Source organism: Urtica dioica, chromosome 9 (genome assembly GCF_054948205.1).
Source record: "Urtica dioica subsp. dioica isolate 48M chromosome 9, U.dioica_male_clone48M_v1_H2, whole genome shotgun sequence".
Lineage (NCBI taxonomy): Eukaryota > Viridiplantae > Streptophyta > Magnoliopsida > Rosales > Urticaceae > Urtica > Urtica dioica.
Window position 1 is genome coordinate 26,493,730 of NC_142764.1, and position 19,498 is coordinate 26,513,227.

Consider the following 19,498-nt stretch of genomic DNA (forward strand, 5'->3'; position numbering starts at 1 on the left):
TCTTCTCTTTATGGTGAGGAATGACCTAACCAATCATAGAGCAGTTTGAAATCATTTTTTATATACTCCGTATTTGAATTTTTTTTTTTTTTTTTTTTTTTTTTGTGGGTATGTAGAGAGAAGGAAGTTGGACAAAAAACCTGGTTCACGTATATGGTTGGGCCAGCTTCATCTTGGTCATGTAATCTTACTCCAGGTGCATAGTCCATGAAGAACATTGTTTCTTTTCCAGGTTTTCTTCGAGTTTCTAGCAGCAAACAAAAGTGTAGTGTGCGGTGCGTTGTCAATATCTTATTTTTGTTATGAAGATCAACCAATTTGAGGTAAGGTTTTTTTTTTTTTTTTTTTTTTTTTTTTTTTTTTTTACCAATTTTGAAATAGGGTGCTCGTACACAGACTGTATTTAGTGGCACAGGTACAAGAATACATAGCTGCTGTTCTCGCTGAGTGTACAAGGAAACAGGAGGAAAAAAAATGTAAGTTTTGCATAAAAGAAAACTGAAAAAAGGGACGAAAAAAGATTTAAAAAAAAAGGAATAGAGCGTGTATGTGTGTTAGAGCTTGTGTGGGTGATAGTACTTGGGAGTTAGAATTAGCGCGCGTGTAAAAATGAGTTAGAGCGTGTGTGTTTGTGAAAGAGATTTAAAAGGATTAGAGCGTGTGTGTGTGTTAGAGCGTGTGTGGGTGATAATGCTTGGGAGTTAGAATTAGAGCGTGTGTAAAAATGAGTTAGAGCTTGTGTATGTAAGAGATTTAAAAGGATTAGAGCGTGTGTGTGTGTGTGTGTGTTAGAGCGTGTGTGGGTGATAGGGAGTGTGTGAGTTATTAATCCCATGAAAACTGTTAATTCTCTATATTTTTACGAAGTTCGTCTCTATCCACTAATTTGACACAAACGTCATATGTAAGTCTCGCCCTCTCTCTCTCTCTCTCTCTCAAATTTTGTCTGTTTGGTTGAGAACTTGGAATTGATCTATGTTTAATTTTGGTGTTCTAGGCTGTGAACCAAACAAGTCCCATGAGTGCTTTCCTCTGTTTCTGAATTACACCATCAACTACCATTTAACCCAACTACCAAGATGATGTGAAATGGGTGGTAACGGTACGAAATTTTAAGATAATAATGTGTAATGGAATATTCAGTAACTCTTTTTAATCTTCTATTAATCAGTCTCGTGTCTTTCGTTTTTTTTTTTTTTATGTTGGTGTAGCTTTTCCATTTTATCTTCTCCTGTCTGAAGTCTAGCTTCAAGATTATCGTATTTGCTGGATGTACCCGTTGACTTGTCAACCTTGCCCAAGACTGCTTTTGAACTACTGGTGTGGAGACTTATCTCTTGGAAGGCTTTATCCATTAGTCTTTCATCGGCCGATGAGTCCAACTGGCCAAAAAGATCTACAGCCTTAACATTCCTTCAAACTTTTATGCCAAGGTGAGTACTCTGTGATTCCTTGACTAGACACTGAATTCCCTAGTTTTATTTATCATGGCAACAATTTAAAAAAAGAAAAATGAAGGCTAACATAAAAAGATGAAAAAAATGGAAATCATACAACAGTTTCAAATCATTTTATTATATACTCCGTATTTGATTTTATTATATACAACAGGTGTACCAGAACCTGGTTAAGGATGGTGGGGGCACCCGTTTCACGTATATGGTGGGGCCAGCTTCATCTTGGTCATGAAATCTCACTCCAGGTGCGTAGTCCGAAATTGATCGTGTTGCATGAAATACATTATTTCTTTTCCAGGGACTTGTGTGGTTCATCTTGGTCATGAAATCTCTCGTTGTCAATTTTTTTTTTTTTTTTGGTTATGAAGGTCAACCAATTTGAGGTAAGTTCTTATTTTTTTTAAACTTCCGATTGTGAAATAGTGTGCCCGTATACACTGACTGTATTTTGTGGCTCAGGTACAAGAATACATAGATGCTGTTCTCGCTGAGTGTACAAGGAAACAGGAGGAAAAAAATATTAGTTTTGCATAAAAGAAAACTGAAAAAAGAGACGAAAAAAAGATTTAAAAAAAATAGGAATAGAGCGTGTATGTGTATTAGAGCGCGTGTGTGTTAGAGCATGTGTGGGTGATAGTGCTTGGGAGTTAGAATTAGCGCGTGTGTAAAAATGAGTTAGAGCGAGTGTGTGTGTGTGTGTGTGTGTGAAAGAGATTTAAAAGGATTAGAGCGTGTATGTGTATTAGAGCGCGTGTGTGTGTTAGAATGTGTGTGGGTGATAGTGCTTGGGAGTTAGAATTAGAGCGTGTGTAAAAATGAGTTAGAGCTTGTATGTGAAAGAGATTTTGAAGGATTAAAGTGTGTGTGTGTGTGTGTGTGTGTGTTAAAAGCCTGTGTGTGTGTGTTAGAGCGTGTGTGGGTGATAGGGAGTGAGTGAGTTATTATCCCGTGACAACAGTTAATTCTCTATCTTTTTACAAGGTTCGTCTCTATCCACTAATTTGACACAAACGTCATATGTAAGTCTCACCCTCTCTCTATCTCTCTCAAATTTGATCTGTTTGGTTGAGAATTTGGAATTTATCTTTGTTTAATTTTGGTGTTGTAGGCCGTGAAGCACACAAGTCCCACGAGTGCTTGCCTGTGTTTCTGAATTACACCCTTAACTACCATTTAACCCAATGGTGGTCAACCCATGATCAAGAAAAAACGGAAAAAAAAAACGACAAAGAAAAGAAAAGGAAGAAAAGAGAAAATAAAAAAGAAAAGAAAAAAAAAAGAAAAAGGGAAAAAAACGAAAAAAGGCCATTTTCGTGTTTTGTGCTCATCAATTTTATTTTCACAGTTTTAGCAGGCACTCTTTTGCCTTTTAGCAGCCATATTCATGTTTTTTTTAATGTCTTTTTTCATGAGGTGCGGGTCTTCCGTCGCCTTAAACAACCCCTTTGACTTCTAATTCATTGCGTTCATGTTTATTGATTTTTGTAGTTTTCAAGAGTGGCCTGGAGAATTATGGCTTCTGAGAAGTTTGTTTTCTCTTCTCTTTATGGTGAGGAATGACCTAACCGATCATACAACAGTTTGAAATCATTTTATTATATATTCCGTATTTGATTTTATTATTTACAACAGGTTGACCAGAACCTGGTTGTGGATGGTGGGGGCATCTGGTTCACGTATATGGTGGGGCCAGCTTCGTCTTGGTCATGTAATCTCACTCCAGGGGCGTAGTCCGAAATTGTTCGTGTTGCATGAAATGCATTGTTTCTTTTCCAGGTTTTCTTCGAGTTTCTAGTAGCAAACAAAAGTGTAGTGTGCGATGCATTATCAATTATTTCATTTTTTGTTATGAAGGTCAAACCAAGGCTTGACTACCTAGGACAGGCTTTTCTTGAACTGTTGAAGTGGAGGGTGTCCTGGGAAACTCATCTACAAGAGGTTTTATCCATTATTTATCTCGACCAGTGATTCAAACTAGCAAACAGGGAGCTTTTATATACGGGTGAGTACTCTAGAGTTTCATGGACCAGAAACTGAATTTTTTAGCTCTTTAGTCATCATGTCTATATCTTTTGACTATGCTTGTTTATGGGGCTCTAATATAGGCACATCTTCAATTGTGCCGTCTTTACGTACAAGCAGACGGGCAGCAGACAAAACCTACACAATAGAGAGTGGAATGAAAGAGAATAGAGAGAAGACGAAGAAGAGATCAGAGTGAAATCCTCCGTTTCACCGCCTCAGTGCCGACAATGAAGAAATGCTCTTCGGAGAAGTCGTTGCAACGTGGTCGTGAGCTGATTTGACACGAACGTACGTCATACGTAAGTCTCAGCCTCTCTCTCTTTCTCTCTCTCGAATTTTGTCTGTTTGGTTGAGAATTTGGAACCGATCTTTGTATTATTTTGGTGTTGTAGGTCCTGAACCACACAAGTCCCACGAGTGCTTGCCACTGTTTCTGAATTCACCCTTAACTATCGGGAAATCCAATGATGGTCAACCCATGATCAAGGAAAAAAAAAAACGAAAAAAAGAAAAAAGAAAAAAGAAAAGAAAAGGAAAAAAAAATTAAAAAAAAGAATACATAGCTGCCGTTCTCGCCGTCTTGGATACAAGGCCAAGCAGGGTTACGTGATCTACCGTGTGCATGTGAGGCGTGGTGGGCGTAAGAGGCCGGTCTCGAAGGGTATCGTGTACGGGAAGCCCACGAACTAGGGAGTCACTCAGCTGAAATTCCAGCGCAGCAAGAGGTCTGTGGCCGAGGAGCGTGCGGGACGTAAGATCGGAGGCCTCAGGGTTCTGAACTCTTACTGGCTGGTAATCATGGTGGACGTATAAGTACTTTGAGGTAATCATGGTGGACGTGGACGTGGATCAACTGGCTGTGCAACCCGGTCCACAAGCACAGAGAGCTTCGCCGTCTCACTTCCGCGGGAAAGGGACACCTCAACCACAAGCAGAGGCCCTCTCGCAGAGCCACCTGGAAGAGAAACAACACCCTCTCCCTCTAGCATTACCGTTGAACACTCTCTCTCTCTTCTCAATATATCTTGGTGCTGCTTTTTCATTTTTGGGTTCGAGGAAGAACATTGTAGTTGTTACTTATCTGCTGCCTTTGCATTTTTGGATATTTTGGTAAATTTTGTTTCTCTTAAAAAAAAAATTATTTGAGGAACTTTATGTGAATGTTTGCAGGCTCGGGAAACGGGTTGGTGGGACTGAACCTGCGTGGCACCATGCTCGGGAAACGGGTGGGTGGGACCGAAACTGAGTGAGGCCAGGCTCGGGAAGGGGTGGGGGGCCAGGCTTGAGGACAGGGATTACTAAATACTGACTACTAGCTTTACTAAGTTTTAACATACTTACTTTACCAACTATTAACATACTAACCCGCTAACTTACTAACGTTTTTGCTGACAGTATTTGGTTTTGCAGGATCAAGTATTCTGCAGGTTTCCAAATTCGTTCCTTTGTACTGCTAGGTATTACGATTTATTAAATAGGCAATTCGGGTCTTTTTCTAATTATGTTAAGTTGATTAGTTGGTGTTAAATTCTAACGAAGATAATGTACCAGGTTAGATATTGTATTTTTTACATTTAATGATTGTACGTGCTCCTCTTTATTTCAGGTAAACAAGTACTAGTTTATTCCATTTATATTATTTCTCTTGCTCTCTGCTTATTCCGTGTTGCTGACATGTATCTTGATTCAACAAACAGGGTGTGCAGGGTAGGGATGGAGCTTTTCTTGCAATCCGCGACTAGAAATATTCTTCCATCTTCGCACTTATGGTGAGTAATGGGCCGTCTCAATCTAGAAAATGTGTAAGTTGCTTAATTTTTGAATCTAAATTGTCTTAATGGATCATCTTTTGCCTCTCCAGATCGCAAGAGATAGAGAGATCACTGCCTTTAGCCAATGAGAGTCAGCCCATGCCCTCTTCTTCCTATGGTGAGTGATGATCATTGCTGCTGTTCTCGCTGAGTGTATAAGGAAACAGGAGGAAAAAATGTAAGTTTTGCATTAAAGAAAACTGAAAAAATAGATGAAAAAAAGATTTAAAAAAAAGAAAAAAGAAAGAGAAAAGAGAAGCTAACAAAGGAAAAAGAAAAAGAACAAAGAACAAAGAACAAAGAACAAAGAACAAAGAACAAAACGCTTTTTGCGCCAATCCCCTGAGCAATTTGAGAGTATGGACACTCCCACGCCAAGGTACATTTTCTTGTCTCTATCCTTTAATGATGTCATATCAATTTTCATTTTGTGTTGATAATAAAATTAATGGGACTAGAGTAAAATTTATGGGAATAAAATTTTCATTTTGTCTCTATCCTTAGTAGAGTTTACAGATTCAGGAGTGTGAACTACAATGTGGGACTAGAGTAAGGATAAATTAGTGAACTAAAATACTAGAGATGAGTCCATATTCCGTCCACTGCCTCGTTGTCGTCGATCAGCGTAGACTTTGGCTACTTTTGAAGTCGACAAATGCGGAGTATTGTTGACAAGTTTCTTGTAGATAACCAAGTTGAGGTAAGTTCTTGTTTTTGTTATTATCTATTTTGGTGTAGTTTCAATTATGGAACAGCGTGCCTGCATACAATGTGAGTGTATTTGCATGTAAATTCCTTAGGTATGTTGCTTTAAAGTGGATTTACTTTGCAAACTAGTGAGTTAACTTTCCTTAATTATTGTTTCAGCCAATGCAGAAGCCATCCCCCCTACGTGAAACTTGAGAGTAAAGGCTGAGGGAACCGAATATGGGTCCCGATCTGTCGGACCAAATACAGATTGATAGTACTTGGGAATTAGAATTAGAGCGTGTGTAAAAATGAGTTGGAGCGTGTGCGTGTGAAAGAGATTTAAAAGGAATAGAGCGCGTGTGTGTGTTAGAGCCTGTGTGGGTGATAGTGCTTGGGAGTTAGAATTAGTGTGTGTGTGTAAATATGAGTTAGAGCATGTGTGTCTGTGAAAGAGATTTAAAAGGATTAGAGCGTGTTTGTGTGTCACAGCGTGTGTGTCAGAGCGTGTGTGGGTGATAGTGCATGGGAGTTAGAATTAGAACGTGTGTTAAAATGAGTTAGGAGAGAGCGTGTGTGTGAAAGAGGTTTAGAAGGATTAGAGCGTGTGTGTGTGTCTGTGTTAGAGCGTGTGTGTGTGTTAGATCGTGTGTCGGTGATCGGAAGTGAGTGGGTTATTATTCCTATGGGAATTGTTAATTCTCTATCTTTTTACGAGGTACGTCACTATCCACTAATTTGACACAAACGTCATATGTAAGTCTCGCCCTCTCTCTCTCTCTCTCTCCCAAATTTTGTCTGTTTGGTTGCGAATTTGAAACTGATCTTTGTATTATTTTGGTGTTGTAGGCCCTGTACCACACAAGTCCCACAAGTGCTTGCCTCTGTTTCTGAATTACACCCTCAACTACCGTTGAACTCAATGATCAACCCATTATCAAGAAAAAACGAAACTAAAATAAATAAATAAAAATAGAAAAGGAGAAGAAGAAGAAGAAGAAAAAAAATAATCGAAAGAAGGAAAAAAGAAAAGAAAAAAAATAGTTTTTGTCCGTGTCTCATCAGCCATTTTTCGTGTTTTGTATTCATCAATTTCATTTTCACACTTTTAGCAAGCACTATTTTGGCTTTTTTTTTTTAAATACAGTTGAAGCTTTTTTCAAGCCTTTTTTCTTGTGTGTGTGTGTGTGTGTGTAAGTTGATATTCTTTGATTCAGGTCCATAGGAAATGAGACTAACGTAGTTTTAGAGAAGAGAACCAGAATCGAAAACGTTTCAAGAAAATAGGACCAGTAAATGCTTTGGCTTCGTCGAATTATGTCAAAGTCATCGATTCTCTTCACCACACCGAGAAGTTTTCACGACATTAATCTGTAAGGCTCTCTATTTCCCCATTCAAATTTGTTTGAGAATAATATTCACAAATTCATGATTTTGATTTCGAGCTTTTATTTTTTCAAGGCAACCATTACAGTGATCCTCTCCGACTCGATCTGAAGTCGATGGTGTGGATCGCGGTTTCTTGCCCCGCAAGCTTCATGATAGTCCGCTTGGACGGGCCTCATTCTTGTCCGATGGACTGCCTTTACAGTGAGTATTCTTCTTTTAACTGTTGAAGACTTTACACAATATTTGTTATATTGAACACTTTACACAAGTCAGTGTACCTTTAGGGCATGCACAATGTCAAGCATTTATCATTGTCAGCTTTACCTATTGAATTTGTGTTATGTGTAATGAATTCTTATATTCTGATTTCACCACCTGACTGTGTTTGATAAACAAGGAACACGGCCTTATTCTGAATTTGTTGTTTCACAGATCGCACTGCATCACTGAATGATATATATTTTATGTTGTTAAGCAAGAATGATGCGAGTCTAGTGACGCTGGAATAACAAGTCATAATGTTGCAGGAACCACAGTGAGATATGTTTTGGAGCAGGACAAGGCCGTGTTCATTGCTTCTTCTATGAGGTTTGTGTAAATGCTTCATCTTTGTCTGCCTTTAGGCTTTGGTTACTTTATTATTTAAGGAACTTTTGGTGAATATTTTGCAGGCACTTCACATCCAGACTCGCTTTGGGATCGAGAACCTGGGTGGGGCCAGGCTCGGGAAAAGGGTGGGTGGGACCGAACCTGGGTGGCGCTAGGCTCGGGAAAAGGGTGGATGAACCGAACCTGGGTGGGGCCAGGCTCTGGAAAAGGGTGAGTGGGGCCAGGCTCGTGAAGGGGTGGGGGGCCAGGCTCGGGGGATGGGGATTACTAACTACTGACTACCAACCTTACTAACTATTGACATGCTAACTCACCAACTTACTAACGTTTTTGCTTAACAGTATTTTTTTTTTTTTTTGCAGGATCGAGTACTCTGCAGGTTTATAAATTTGTTCCATTGTCCTGCTAGGTATTACGATTTATGAAATAGGCAATTCGGGTCTTTTTCTAATTATGTTGAGTTGATTTGTTTGTGTAAAATTCTGACCAAGATAATGTACCAGGTTAAATATTGTATTTTTTGACGGTTAATGATTGTGCTCCTCTTCATTTCAGGTTATGACATGTACCTTGATTCAACAAACAGGGTATGCAGCGTAGGAATGGAGCTTTTCTTGCAATCTGCGTCTAGAAATGTTCGTCCATCTTCTCACTTATGGTAAGTAATGTCCATCTACAACCAAGCGATTTCTCTGATTCTCAACGAAGTTCTCGATGGCTTCAATTGTGCCGTCTCTAGGTACAAGCAGACGGGCAGCAGACAAAAACCTACACAATAGAGAGTGCAATGAAAAACAGTAGAGAGAAAAAGAAGAAGAAGAGATCAGAGTGAAACCCTCTGTTTCACCGCCTCAGTGCCGACAATGAAGAAATGCTCTTCGGAAAAGTCGTTGCCACGTGGTCGCGAGCTGATTTGACACGAACGCTTACGTAAGTCTCTCTTTCTCTCTCACTCAAATTTTGTCTGTTTGGTTGAGAATTTGGAACCGATCTTTGTATTATTTTGGTGTTGTAGGCCCTGAACCACACAAGTCCCACGAGTGCTTGCCACTGTTTCTGAATACACCCTCAACTACAGGGAAACTCAATGATGGTCAACCCATAATCAAGAAAAAAAATGAAAAAGAAAAAGAAAAAAGAAAAGAAAAATGAAAATAGAAAAGAAAAGAAAAGAATGGCAGAGAAGCTTTCAACTGCCAACTGCGGAGCAGCCATCGATCGTCTGTACGAATGGGACTTCTTGACCATCTTCGGGGATTTATAAGGTGCGGGTCTTCCGTCGCCTTAAGCAACCCCTTTGACTTCTAATTCGTTGCATTCATGTGTATTGATTTTTGTAGGTTTCGGGAGTGGCCCGGAGAATTTTGGCTTCTGAGAAGCGTGTTTACTCTTCTCTTTATGGTGAGGAATGACCTAACCAATCATACAGTAGTTTGAAATCATTTTTTAAATACTCCGTATTTGATTTTTTTTTTTTTGGTATGTAGAGGCATGTGGAGAGAAGGAAGTTGGACAAAGAACCTGGTACACGTGAATGGTGGGGCCAGCTTCATCTTGGTCATGTAATCTCACTCCAGGTGCGTAGTCCGAAATTGATCGTGTTGCATGAAGTATGTTGTTTCTTTTCCAGGTCTTCTTCGAGTTTCTTGCAGTAAACAAAAGTGTAGTGTGCGGTGCGTTGTCAATTATTTTATTTTTGCTATGAAAGTCAACCAATTTGAGGTAAGTTTTTTTTTTTTTTTTTTTAAGTTCCAATTGTGAAATAGGGTGCTCGTATACACTGACTGTATTTTGTGGCTCAGGTACAAGAATACATAGCTGCTTTTCTCGCTGAGTGTACAAGGAAACAGGAGGAAAAAATTGTAAGTTTTGCATAAAACAAAACTGAAAAAAGAGACGAAAAAAGATTTAAAAAATAGGAATAGAGCATGTATGTGTATTAGAGCGCGTGTGGGTGATAGTGCTTGGGAGTTGGAATTAGCGCGTGTGTAAAAATGAGTTAGAGCGTGTGTGTGTGTGTGTGTGTGTGTGAAAGAGATATAAAAGGATTAGACCATGTATGTGTATTAGAGCGCGTGTGTGTTAGAGCTTGTGTGGGTGATAGTGCTAGGGAGTTAGAATTAGAGCGTGTGTAAAAATGAGTTAAAGCTTGTGTGTTAAAGAGAATTAGAAAGATTAGAGTGTGTGTGTGTGTGTGTTTGTGTGTGTTAGAGCGTGCGTGGGTGATAGGGAGTGTGTGAGTTATTTTTTTTTTAAAAGAAACAGCTGACTTTATTAAAATCACGGCAAAGCCGGAGGATCAAGAACAAAAATTACAAGAAATTACAAAAGAGAGCCCAAAGCAAAAACAAAAGCCCTAGAAAACTTAAATTACAGAGAACTAGACCAATCGCTAGCCAAGTCCGCTAAAGAGAAGGACTTGAACTCGTTACAAGAAGAAAAGATCCATAGAGTGATACAATGGTTTAAGCTGTCAATCAAGGTGTTCAGGTTCCACAGCTCGTCTTTGAAGATGGATTTATTCCGATTGTTCCAAATACACCACAGACCTGCCAAAACCCCGGTCTTAGCAGCTGCAATTCTTTTGCTCTTTTCTGAGAAGCGTGTTTGCTCTTTTCTTTATGTCGAGGAATGACCTAACCAATCATACAGTAGTTTGAAATAATTTTTTAAATACTCCGTATTTGATTTTTTTTTTCTTTTTTGTGGGTATGTGGAGAGAAGGAAGTTGGACAAAGAACCTGGTGAACCGTGTAACTGAAGCAGCTCCTCAACAGAGGTTGGGCAGGAGGCGAGGTTCGTCTCTATCCCATGACAACTGTTAATTCTCTATCTTTTTACGAGGTTCGTCTCTATCCACTAATTTGACACAAACGTCATATGTAAGTCTCGCCCTCTCTCTCTCTCTCTCTCAAATTTAGTCTGTTTGGTTGAGAATTTTGAATTGATCTTTGTTTAATTTTGATGCAAGTCCCACGAGTGCTTGCCTCTGTTTCTGAATTACACCATCAACTACCATTTAACCCAATGATGGTCAACCCATGATCAAGAAAAAACAGAAAATGAAAAACGAAAAGAAAAGAAAAGGAAGGAAAAAAAAAAAAAGAAAAAAGAAAAAGAAAAAAAAAAGTTTTTTTTTCCGTGTCTCATCAGCCATTTTCATGTTTTGTGTTCATCAATTTTATTTTCACACTTTTAGCAAGCACTCTTTTGCCTTTTTTTGTTGTCTGTTGAAGCTTCTTTCAAGTCTTTTTTCTTGTGTGTGTGTGTAAGTTGATATTCTTTGTTAATTCGGATTCTGAACGTTCAGGTTCATAGGATATGAGACTGATGTAGGTTTAGAGAAGAGAACCAGAATCGAAAAACGTTTTGATAACTAGTCTCAGTTACAAGACATGTTCTCTCTCGCTTAAGAAAATAGGAGCAGTAAAGGCTTTGGCTTCGTAGAATTCTGTCAAAGTCATCGATTCTCTTCACCACACCGAGAGGTTTTCAGGACATTACAAGACATGTTCTCTCTCACCCAAGAAAATAGGACCTGTAAATGCTTTGGCTTCGTCGAATTATGTCAAAAGTCATCAATTCTCTTCACCATTGTCCTGCTAGGTATTACGATATATTAAATAGGCAATTCGGGTCTTTTTCTAATTATGTTGAGTTGATTTGTTGGTGTTAAATTCTGACCAAGATTATGTACCAGGTTAAATATTGTTTTTGGAGGAGCAGTAACTGTGGTTTCGGTGGGACGCAACGGATCGGTGCTCGTCAGGCGGTGGGGTCGTTGGCGAGGAACACGACCACAGAATTAGGTACACTGCTTTCTATCTTTAACTAATGCCTCTATACATTATCTTGGGATTCTCAACTTTGACTTCGTTCACAAAATTCCTAAATTGATTACAAAAGGGAAATAATATTTTATATAAAAAATTGATCGGTTATCCTCTCCTTTATTTGTTTGACTGACTCTATTTTTTTTAAAAGTGCCGACCGGCCCAAATATTATGATACGTATCTACTATTAAGGGATTTTAGTTTGGGAAAATTAAGGGTTTTAAATTAGGAAGTTTAAGTTTTAAGTTAAGGAAGTGGGTTTTTAAATTACGTATTTTATTATTACGAATTTATTTAATTAAATGCTTTTATTTGGAAAGTAGGAATAGGGTTGTAAGTGACCTATCTATAAATAGGTCTTTTCATTCAATAAGAAATCAGCCTCCAACCAAATAACTTAATCTCTCTCAAGAACGAGAAGAGGTTAGGTTTCGGTGGAGTTTGCGTTTTTTTACTCTTCTTGTTATTAAAGATATAATCACAATTGCTCCCGTTAGGAGATCCAAATCCCGGGCCGTATCATATTAAATCTTTTTTTTTTAACTGTTGAGGGAGCATAATCAACATCTTTGATATATATATATATATATATACCCCAAAAATAATTTCTACCGAAAAATTTAATGCTGGAGATATTGGAGTTGAGGATCTTGAGATTATGCATTGATGTATTGTTGACATTATATATTGTATTTGCATTTGGTTTCTGACATATTTTACTTTTCATGCCCGTCGATAGACAAACTACAAGGGCTTGATCCCTATCTCTCTTTTCATATTTTCTTATGTATAAAATATAAAAAAAAAAATGATTGGTTATCCTCCCCCTTAACTCTTTTGACTGGCTCTAATTTTTTTTTTTTTTTTTTGAAGTGCCGGCCGGCTCAAAATATTTGGTCTCAGTCAAAAGGGTTGGGAGAGCATAACCTATCTATGATTTTCAAATAAAACCATATACGTATTTTTTTAACCTGATGTTTGTTCCATGTCGATTAGGTGGGGAAATTATCTGGTGAGAATACTTAACAAGTATCGGAGAAAGTTATTCTTGGAAGGTTCCATGGTGGCTAATCTATGATACTTCGATATACACACATTTCACCAGGTGATTTATATATTGAACTCGTGCGTGTTTAAAATTGTTATGGGTTTAATAGTGTGACCTGAATTAGATCTTTGCAAATGCCACAAGAATCGGGCATATATTGAACTCGTGCGTGATTTAATATATATATGTACATGTTTGTAGGCTTTCTTGCAATAGTTAGATAAGCATATTTTAAATTTTTTTTATTCAGATTTTTGGATAATGTTTAATTAAAAATGCTGGTCTTAAAGTGTCGAAACCCTGGCATAATTGATCATTTGAGGGATCAGGGCTTGTGAGACTCCTTCCAGCTGACTTGGATACCAGGAGTTCGTTACGGTAGGATGCTCATATGCAAAACTCTTATGAGCTATACTTTTTGCATGAAGTACTAGAAAAACTAATTTCCTGTTTGCATCGCAGGAATTTATCTAGGAATGCATGGATCTGTGGGAGTCTATACGGAATTAAGAAGTACGACTTCATTGACTGGGAGTCTTTCTTACCTATGCTTTTCACTAGATACTTGAATATGTTTGAGGTGATTGCTTGAAACTTGAATCATTTGAATATTTTAAATAAAGCTTTGTAACTGATCTCTTCGATTTGCCTAATAGACACACACGATTGATATGCACTCAATCTCGCTCATAATGGTAGGATCTGGTGGACGATTACGATAAGAATTTGGTTTCCGTGGGACGCGACGGATCGGTGCTCATCAGGCGGTGGGGTCGTTGGCGAGGAACACGACCACAGAATTAGGTACACTGCTTTCTATCTTTCACTAATGCCTCTATGCATAATCTTGGGATTCTCAACTTTGACTTCGTTCACAAAATTCCTAAATTGATTACAAAAGGGAAATAACATTTTATATAAAAAAAAAAATTGATCAGTTATCCTCTCCTTTATTTGCTTGACTGACTCTATTTTATTTAAAAGTGCCGGCCGGCCCAAATTTTAAATCTTTTTTTTTAAACTGTTGAGAGAGCATAATCAACCTCTTTGATTTTCAAATAAAGCTATATATACCCCAAAAATAATTTCTACCGAAAAATTTAATGTTGGAGATTGGAGTTAGAGGATCTTTAGATTATGCATTGATGTATTATTGACATTGTATATTGTATTTGCATTTGGTTTCTGACATATTTTATTTTTCATGCCATGTTGATATACGAACTACAAGGGCTTGATCCTATCTCTCTCTCTTCCCTAAAAAGAAGAGAGAGAGAGAGAGAGAGAGAGAGAGAGAGAGAGAGAGAGAGAGGCAGCTCAAATATGAGTGCAGCCATAACTGCAGATTCATGGAAAGGTTGTCTCTTTCCTTCGATAACCGCCGTCTGTCACTGTTCTGGTCACTGGAGACACTGCCTCGGTACTCGAGGGTTTTAGCGCCGATTGCCATTGCCCCCAAATCCTCTCTCTCTCTCTCTCTCTCTCTCTCTCTCTCTCTCTCTCTCTCTCTCTCGGTTTTGTCTTGTGTTTGTCTTCTCATTGTATGTATTGTTTGTGTGCGTTCTATTTTTGTGAAATCATGTTGTGTAGTGTTGAAATCTTCTTATCTTATCTTGTGCCTTTTGATTGTTGATTTTCTTGTTATCGTGTTCGTTTTTGTGGCTTTGTGAAGTGTTCATGGACTGCTTGTGCTGGTAGCTTATGTGGATTCTTATGGATTGTTTATATTTTACTCTCTTTTCTCCGTGTGCTCCGTGTTTGTTTCAGTATTTCTATTTTTAATACATTTTTTTTACCAGCATGATTTCTATTTGTTGTGCTCCGTGTGTAAATCTTGTGTGCTATTTTTTTTTTCTTTTGGTGGTCTTGGTTTTGATTTTGTGTGGTTTACATTATGTAGTTTTTGGTGTATGAAATCTTGATTGTGTAAGTCTTTGATGTGGTGCCTATTTTGTGGGTACTTTGTATGAAATCTTGTGATGTAAGCTAATGTTTGGTGAATCTTGATTGTGTAATCTTTGATATGGTGTTTTTTTTTTTTGGGGGGGGTACTTTTGTATGAAATCTTGGTATTGTGTGGGTAAGCTTATGTTTGGTGTTTTTTTTTCTACTTGTTTTGGTTTGAAATTTCTTGATTGTTGCTATTATGTGTAATCAAATTATTGGCCTTAAATTTTTATTTTTTGCTATTTGTTTTGGTGGTGTGAAGTCTTTTTAATTGTTGTGCCATTAGTTTGATTTTATTTTTTAAATCGTATTTAATTAATTGATGTGTGTATCTATATATTATGTGCATCCTTGGAATGAGAACATAATTTTAAAATGTTCAGGTTAAATAGAGCATCTACACAAAATCAACGTTTTTATCTGTTTTTACGTTGTCCTTTTTCCACTAGAATTAAAATGGAAACAATGAGTTCATGAATATGTTTTCTACCTAGCACTTATAGAATCGTTTTTTAACAAATCATAACTAGAAAATATTTTTTAAAAAAAAATTAAACTAAAAGCTCGTTCATTTTACCCGTTTTTCTACTGCATTTTATCAAACACCTTTGAGATCTTGATTGATGCCCGTATTGAGACCTTAATTTTTACTTTTTGCTATTTGTTTTGGTGGTTTGAAGTCTTTTTAATTGTTGGTTTTTCTTTTCCTTTCTCTTTTTGTGTGAAATGTAATTATTGTACAAACTAATTTTAGTTTTATTTTTCTTGTTTATATATAGTGTAGGTAAAAAAGAGCACTACACAAAATCAACCTTTTTGTGATGTCTGTTTTCTACTAGAATTGAACAGGAAATTGAGAATCGCATATAACACTTTTAGAATCGCATTTTTACTAATCGTTACTAGATGAAATTGAGAACTCTCTAATAAACTTTTTTAGTATGAAATTACCTTGTTAATTGGATTATATCGTCATAAAAATAGTCTACGAATAATTGAGTGCGTGTAATGTTTGCACCATCAAAACTCTTAATATTATTATGATCTATTCGCAACCTTTGTTACAATTTACTCGTACTATAAAATCGATCACTTTGCCTCTATATAATTTTTTTTCTTCACTAGAATTGAATTGGAAAGAAAATATAAACAAAAAAAAAAATAAAACTAAAAACTCTTTCATAAACTTTTTTAATAAGAAATAAACCTGCTAATTGGATTATAACATCACAAAAACAGTATACGCACAATTGGGTGTATATAATGTCTGCACCATCAAAGCTTTATTAATATTTTCATTTTCTATTAGCAATTAATAATTCAAAGATGAGAATTCAAGTCCTTATTATATGAAATTCAAATCTTACTTTGAATAGATGATTTTTTAGCCCATTGAACTACAACTTGCTCCTCGTAATATAAAATCGATAACTTTGCTTTTTAATATCATTTTTCGTGTTATTACACTACTTTAGTGTACTCTAAACTCAGTCCGTTAGTTAAATTCACATGTGTTTGGCACGTGATATTTTAAAAAGGGACATTTCTTTAACTAGGACTAAATTAAGGGACATTTCCATTTTCCTACTTTTTTAAAAAATTTACCAAACTAGGACTAGTAAAAAAAAAATCTTTTTCTCGACGGGCTGAGCGGGAAAATAGAAAGAAAGAGAAAAAATAAGATATTTTATTGGGGAAGATGGTAGGTTATTAATTAGTATGATGGTATAATAGGTAGAATGTTGTGTATCTCTCATTTGACTTTTGTTTGATCGGTCCTGGTAAATTTTTTATAAAAAGTAGGAAAATGGAAATTAGCTTTAATTTAGTCCTAGTTTTGGCAATTTTCCTTTTAAAAACACACGAAATTATCGAAATTCCCTAACGCCTAATATATCATTTATTCAAAAAAAAAAGTTTAATACTTTTCACCATCTCTCTCTCTCTCTCTTACATAGTATACATGCCATTTTTTCAAGAAGAAAAACTAGATCGCATACCATCATCAGCATCGCCAATCCAATAACTAATATGATGCGAACATTTCACCTATTTTTCTACTGCATTTTATCAAACACCTTTGAGATCTTGACTCGTATTGAGACCTTAATTTTTACTTTTTTGCTAATTGTTTTGGTGATGTGAAGTCTTTTTAATTGTTGGTTTTTCTTTTCCTTTATTTTTTTGTGTGAAATGTAATTATCGTACAAACTAATTTTGGTTTTATTAATATTTCTTATTTTGGTCATGTGAAATCTTCTTGATTGTTGCCACTGGTTTTATTTTATTTTTTAAATTATATTTAATCAAGTAATTGATGTGTGTGTGTGAGTGTGTGTATATATATATATATATATATAAAGTGTAGGTAAAAAAGAGCACCTACACAAAATCAACATTTTTGCACCGTCTTTTTTGTACGTCTTTTTTCTAAGAATTGAACTGGAAACAGTGCGTTTATGAATATTTTTTCTTCCTATCACTTATAGAATTGCTTTTTTACTAATTGTTACTAGAAAATAAAAAAAAATTAAAATTAAGAAATCTTTCATAAACTTTACAAGTATGAAATTAACTTGTTAATTGGATTATATCCTCATCAAAATAATCAAAATAGTCTACGAATAATTGAGTGCATGTAATTTCTACACAATCAAAACTCTTAATATTTTTATTTTCTATTTGCAATTCAGAATTCATAGATGAGAATTCAAGTCCTTGCTATATGAAATTCAAATCTTAGTTTGAATAAATGATTTTTTTTTTACCATTGAACTACATCTTTTGTTACAACTTACTCCTCGTAATATAAAATCGATCACTTTGTTTCTCAATATTGTGTACACTAAACTCAATGCGTTAGTTAATTCGCATGTGTTTGGCACGTGATATTTGAAACATACGAAATTATTAAAATGCCCTAATGCCTAATATATCATTTATACAAAAAAAAATTAATACTTTCACCATCTCTCTCTCTCTCTCTCTCTCTCTCTCTCTCCCTCTCTCTCTCTCTCTCTCTCTCTCTCTCTCACACAAAATACATGTCAGTTTTTTTCGGAAAAAAAAACTACTCTTTAAATTGCATGCCATCATCAGTGAGACCTTGCTTCTAATTGAAAGATTTGAAATACGATGTGGGGTCCACAACAATGACCAAAAACGACATGAATCAAGAGCAATGAAGAACCTTTCTCGATGTGGAACACCGGTCCTCTAAATTGGCATGCGACCACAATCGGATCCAAGGACTTGTAAAGGTAATTTGTTGTGGATGGATTTTTCCACAGGGATAGATTTGCATCCGAGTAATCATGTGTGATTTTAACAGACTTCTAGTAATGGTGGTACAAAACTATAACATTAGGTAATTTTATCGTTAAAAAAATAGAAGTATATAAGTTTATCAAATCGAAAAGATTAAGTATTTACGCCGCCTATAAACCTAAGAAAGTTAGCAATCTATGGTTATCCTCGAAAGTTATGCCCAATCACAATAATTATGTGTATATATTTATATATAATACACATTTATGTGTATATGATGCATGTAGCTACTGTTCCTGTTACTCGTACTCACTCCAGACAGAAGAAGTGGATCTGTCACTACTGCAATAAAGTTGGTCACATCAAACGCTTCTTCAAGTATTTGGCTAATCTCAAATCGAATGGAGTATAGAAGTATTTTTACCCCAAACCTCACGCTCCTATCCGTCAAGAATGGAGAATAAAGCATAATGTTTGCTTTGTGGCCTACATTTTTACTTGTCAGGTTGAAGAAAGAGCTCGTACTTTGACAGCGGATGTTCGAGTCATATGAATGATGATAAAACCTCCCTCACACATATGAAGAATAGTAAAACTCAGCCTGTGACTTTAGGAGATGGTGGAAATGGTGAAGTTGTTGGCAGATGAATCCTCAATCTGCAAGGAGTACCTCAGCTTGAAAATGCCATTCATGTTGAGGAATTGAAGGCAAACTTGTTTAGCATCAGTCAAGCGTGTGACAAGTATCATCCCGTGGGTTTACCAGTGAAGGATGTCAAGTGGTTGATAAGGAAGACATGTGTGTTATGAAAGGAAAAAGATTGTCTAACAACTGTTATCTTCTAAGAGATGGTCAAACAACTTATCGCACTAGTTGTATGATCAGCAAATCATATGAGATGAGCTTATGGCACAAAATTACAAGACTATGAAGAAAATCACTGTTGGTGGACTTGTTAAAGGGATTCCTAAACTCAAAGGAGATCTCACCATTGTGTGTAGAGAATGTCAGATCGGGAAACAGACTAAGACTGCTCATAAAAGCACTTCTCAAATCATCTCCACCGAACCTCTTGAGCTTCATCATATGGACTTGATGGGGTCATTCCAAGTGGAGAGCATTCACTACTACAAAACTGGGATCCTACAACGCTTAAAAATAGTTGTAGAATGATTCTACAACGCTTATTAAGCGTTGTAGAATCCAGCGTTGTAGAAGCTTCTACAACGCTTAGATATCCGTTGTAGAAGCTTGGCTTCTACAACGTTTACACATCCGTTGTAGAAGCTTCTACAACGATAGAGTTCCATTGTCCAATTTTAAAAAAATTCATAATTTCTCGCCGCGGCGAGATATTCTACAATCGATAAGATATTCGTTGTAGAACTATCTCCCCGCGGCGAAAAACATACACCGCCGCGGC

General features: G+C 36.6%; 2 protein-coding genes across 2 annotated transcripts; both read left to right on the forward strand.

The window, feature by feature from the left end:
- Nucleotides 1-8,398: 8,398 nt before the first annotated feature.
- On the forward strand, nucleotides 8,399-11,107 carry LOC149386304 (uncharacterized). The gene is made up of 6 exons (XM_089627276.1): nucleotides 8,399-8,584; nucleotides 9,163-9,243; nucleotides 9,319-9,379; nucleotides 9,466-9,555; nucleotides 9,781-9,840; nucleotides 10,703-11,107. Exons 1-6 carry the CDS (start codon nucleotides 8,568-8,570, stop codon nucleotides 10,724-10,726), a joined length of 333 nt encoding a protein of 110 aa, XP_089483402.1. The 5' UTR covers nucleotides 8,399-8,567; the 3' UTR covers nucleotides 10,727-11,107.
- Nucleotides 11,108-11,246: 139 nt separating this feature from the next.
- On the forward strand, nucleotides 11,247-13,842 carry LOC149386305 (uncharacterized). The gene is made up of 6 exons (XM_089627284.1): nucleotides 11,247-11,584; nucleotides 11,679-11,787; nucleotides 12,809-12,917; nucleotides 13,190-13,238; nucleotides 13,323-13,440; nucleotides 13,560-13,842. The coding sequence occupies exons 3-6, from the start codon at nucleotides 12,887-12,889 to the stop codon at nucleotides 13,662-13,664; spliced, it is 303 nt and encodes a 100-aa protein (XP_089483410.1). The 5' UTR covers nucleotides 11,247-11,584; nucleotides 11,679-11,787; nucleotides 12,809-12,886; the 3' UTR covers nucleotides 13,665-13,842.
- The last annotated feature ends 5,656 nt before the right edge of the window (nucleotides 13,843-19,498 follow it).

Excerpts from the sequence above, each read along its gene's own strand:
- LOC149386304 (XM_089627276.1), top strand. Across the intron at positions 9,244-9,318 it reads CATCTTCGGGGATTTATAAG|GTTTCGGGAGTGGCCCGGAG; the intron begins GTGCGGGTCTTC and ends TGATTTTTGTAG. Across the intron at positions 9,380-9,465 it reads TGTTTACTCTTCTCTTTATG|AGGCATGTGGAGAGAAGGAA; the intron begins GTGAGGAATGAC and ends TTTGGTATGTAG.
- LOC149386305 (XM_089627284.1), top strand. The coding sequence starts at position 12,887 with ATGATACTTCGATATACACACATTTCACCAG. Across the intron at positions 12,918-13,189 it reads ATATACACACATTTCACCAG|GGCTTGTGAGACTCCTTCCA; the intron begins GTGATTTATATA and ends TTGAGGGATCAG. Across the intron at positions 13,239-13,322 it reads GATACCAGGAGTTCGTTACG|GAATTTATCTAGGAATGCAT; the intron begins GTAGGATGCTCA and ends TTTGCATCGCAG.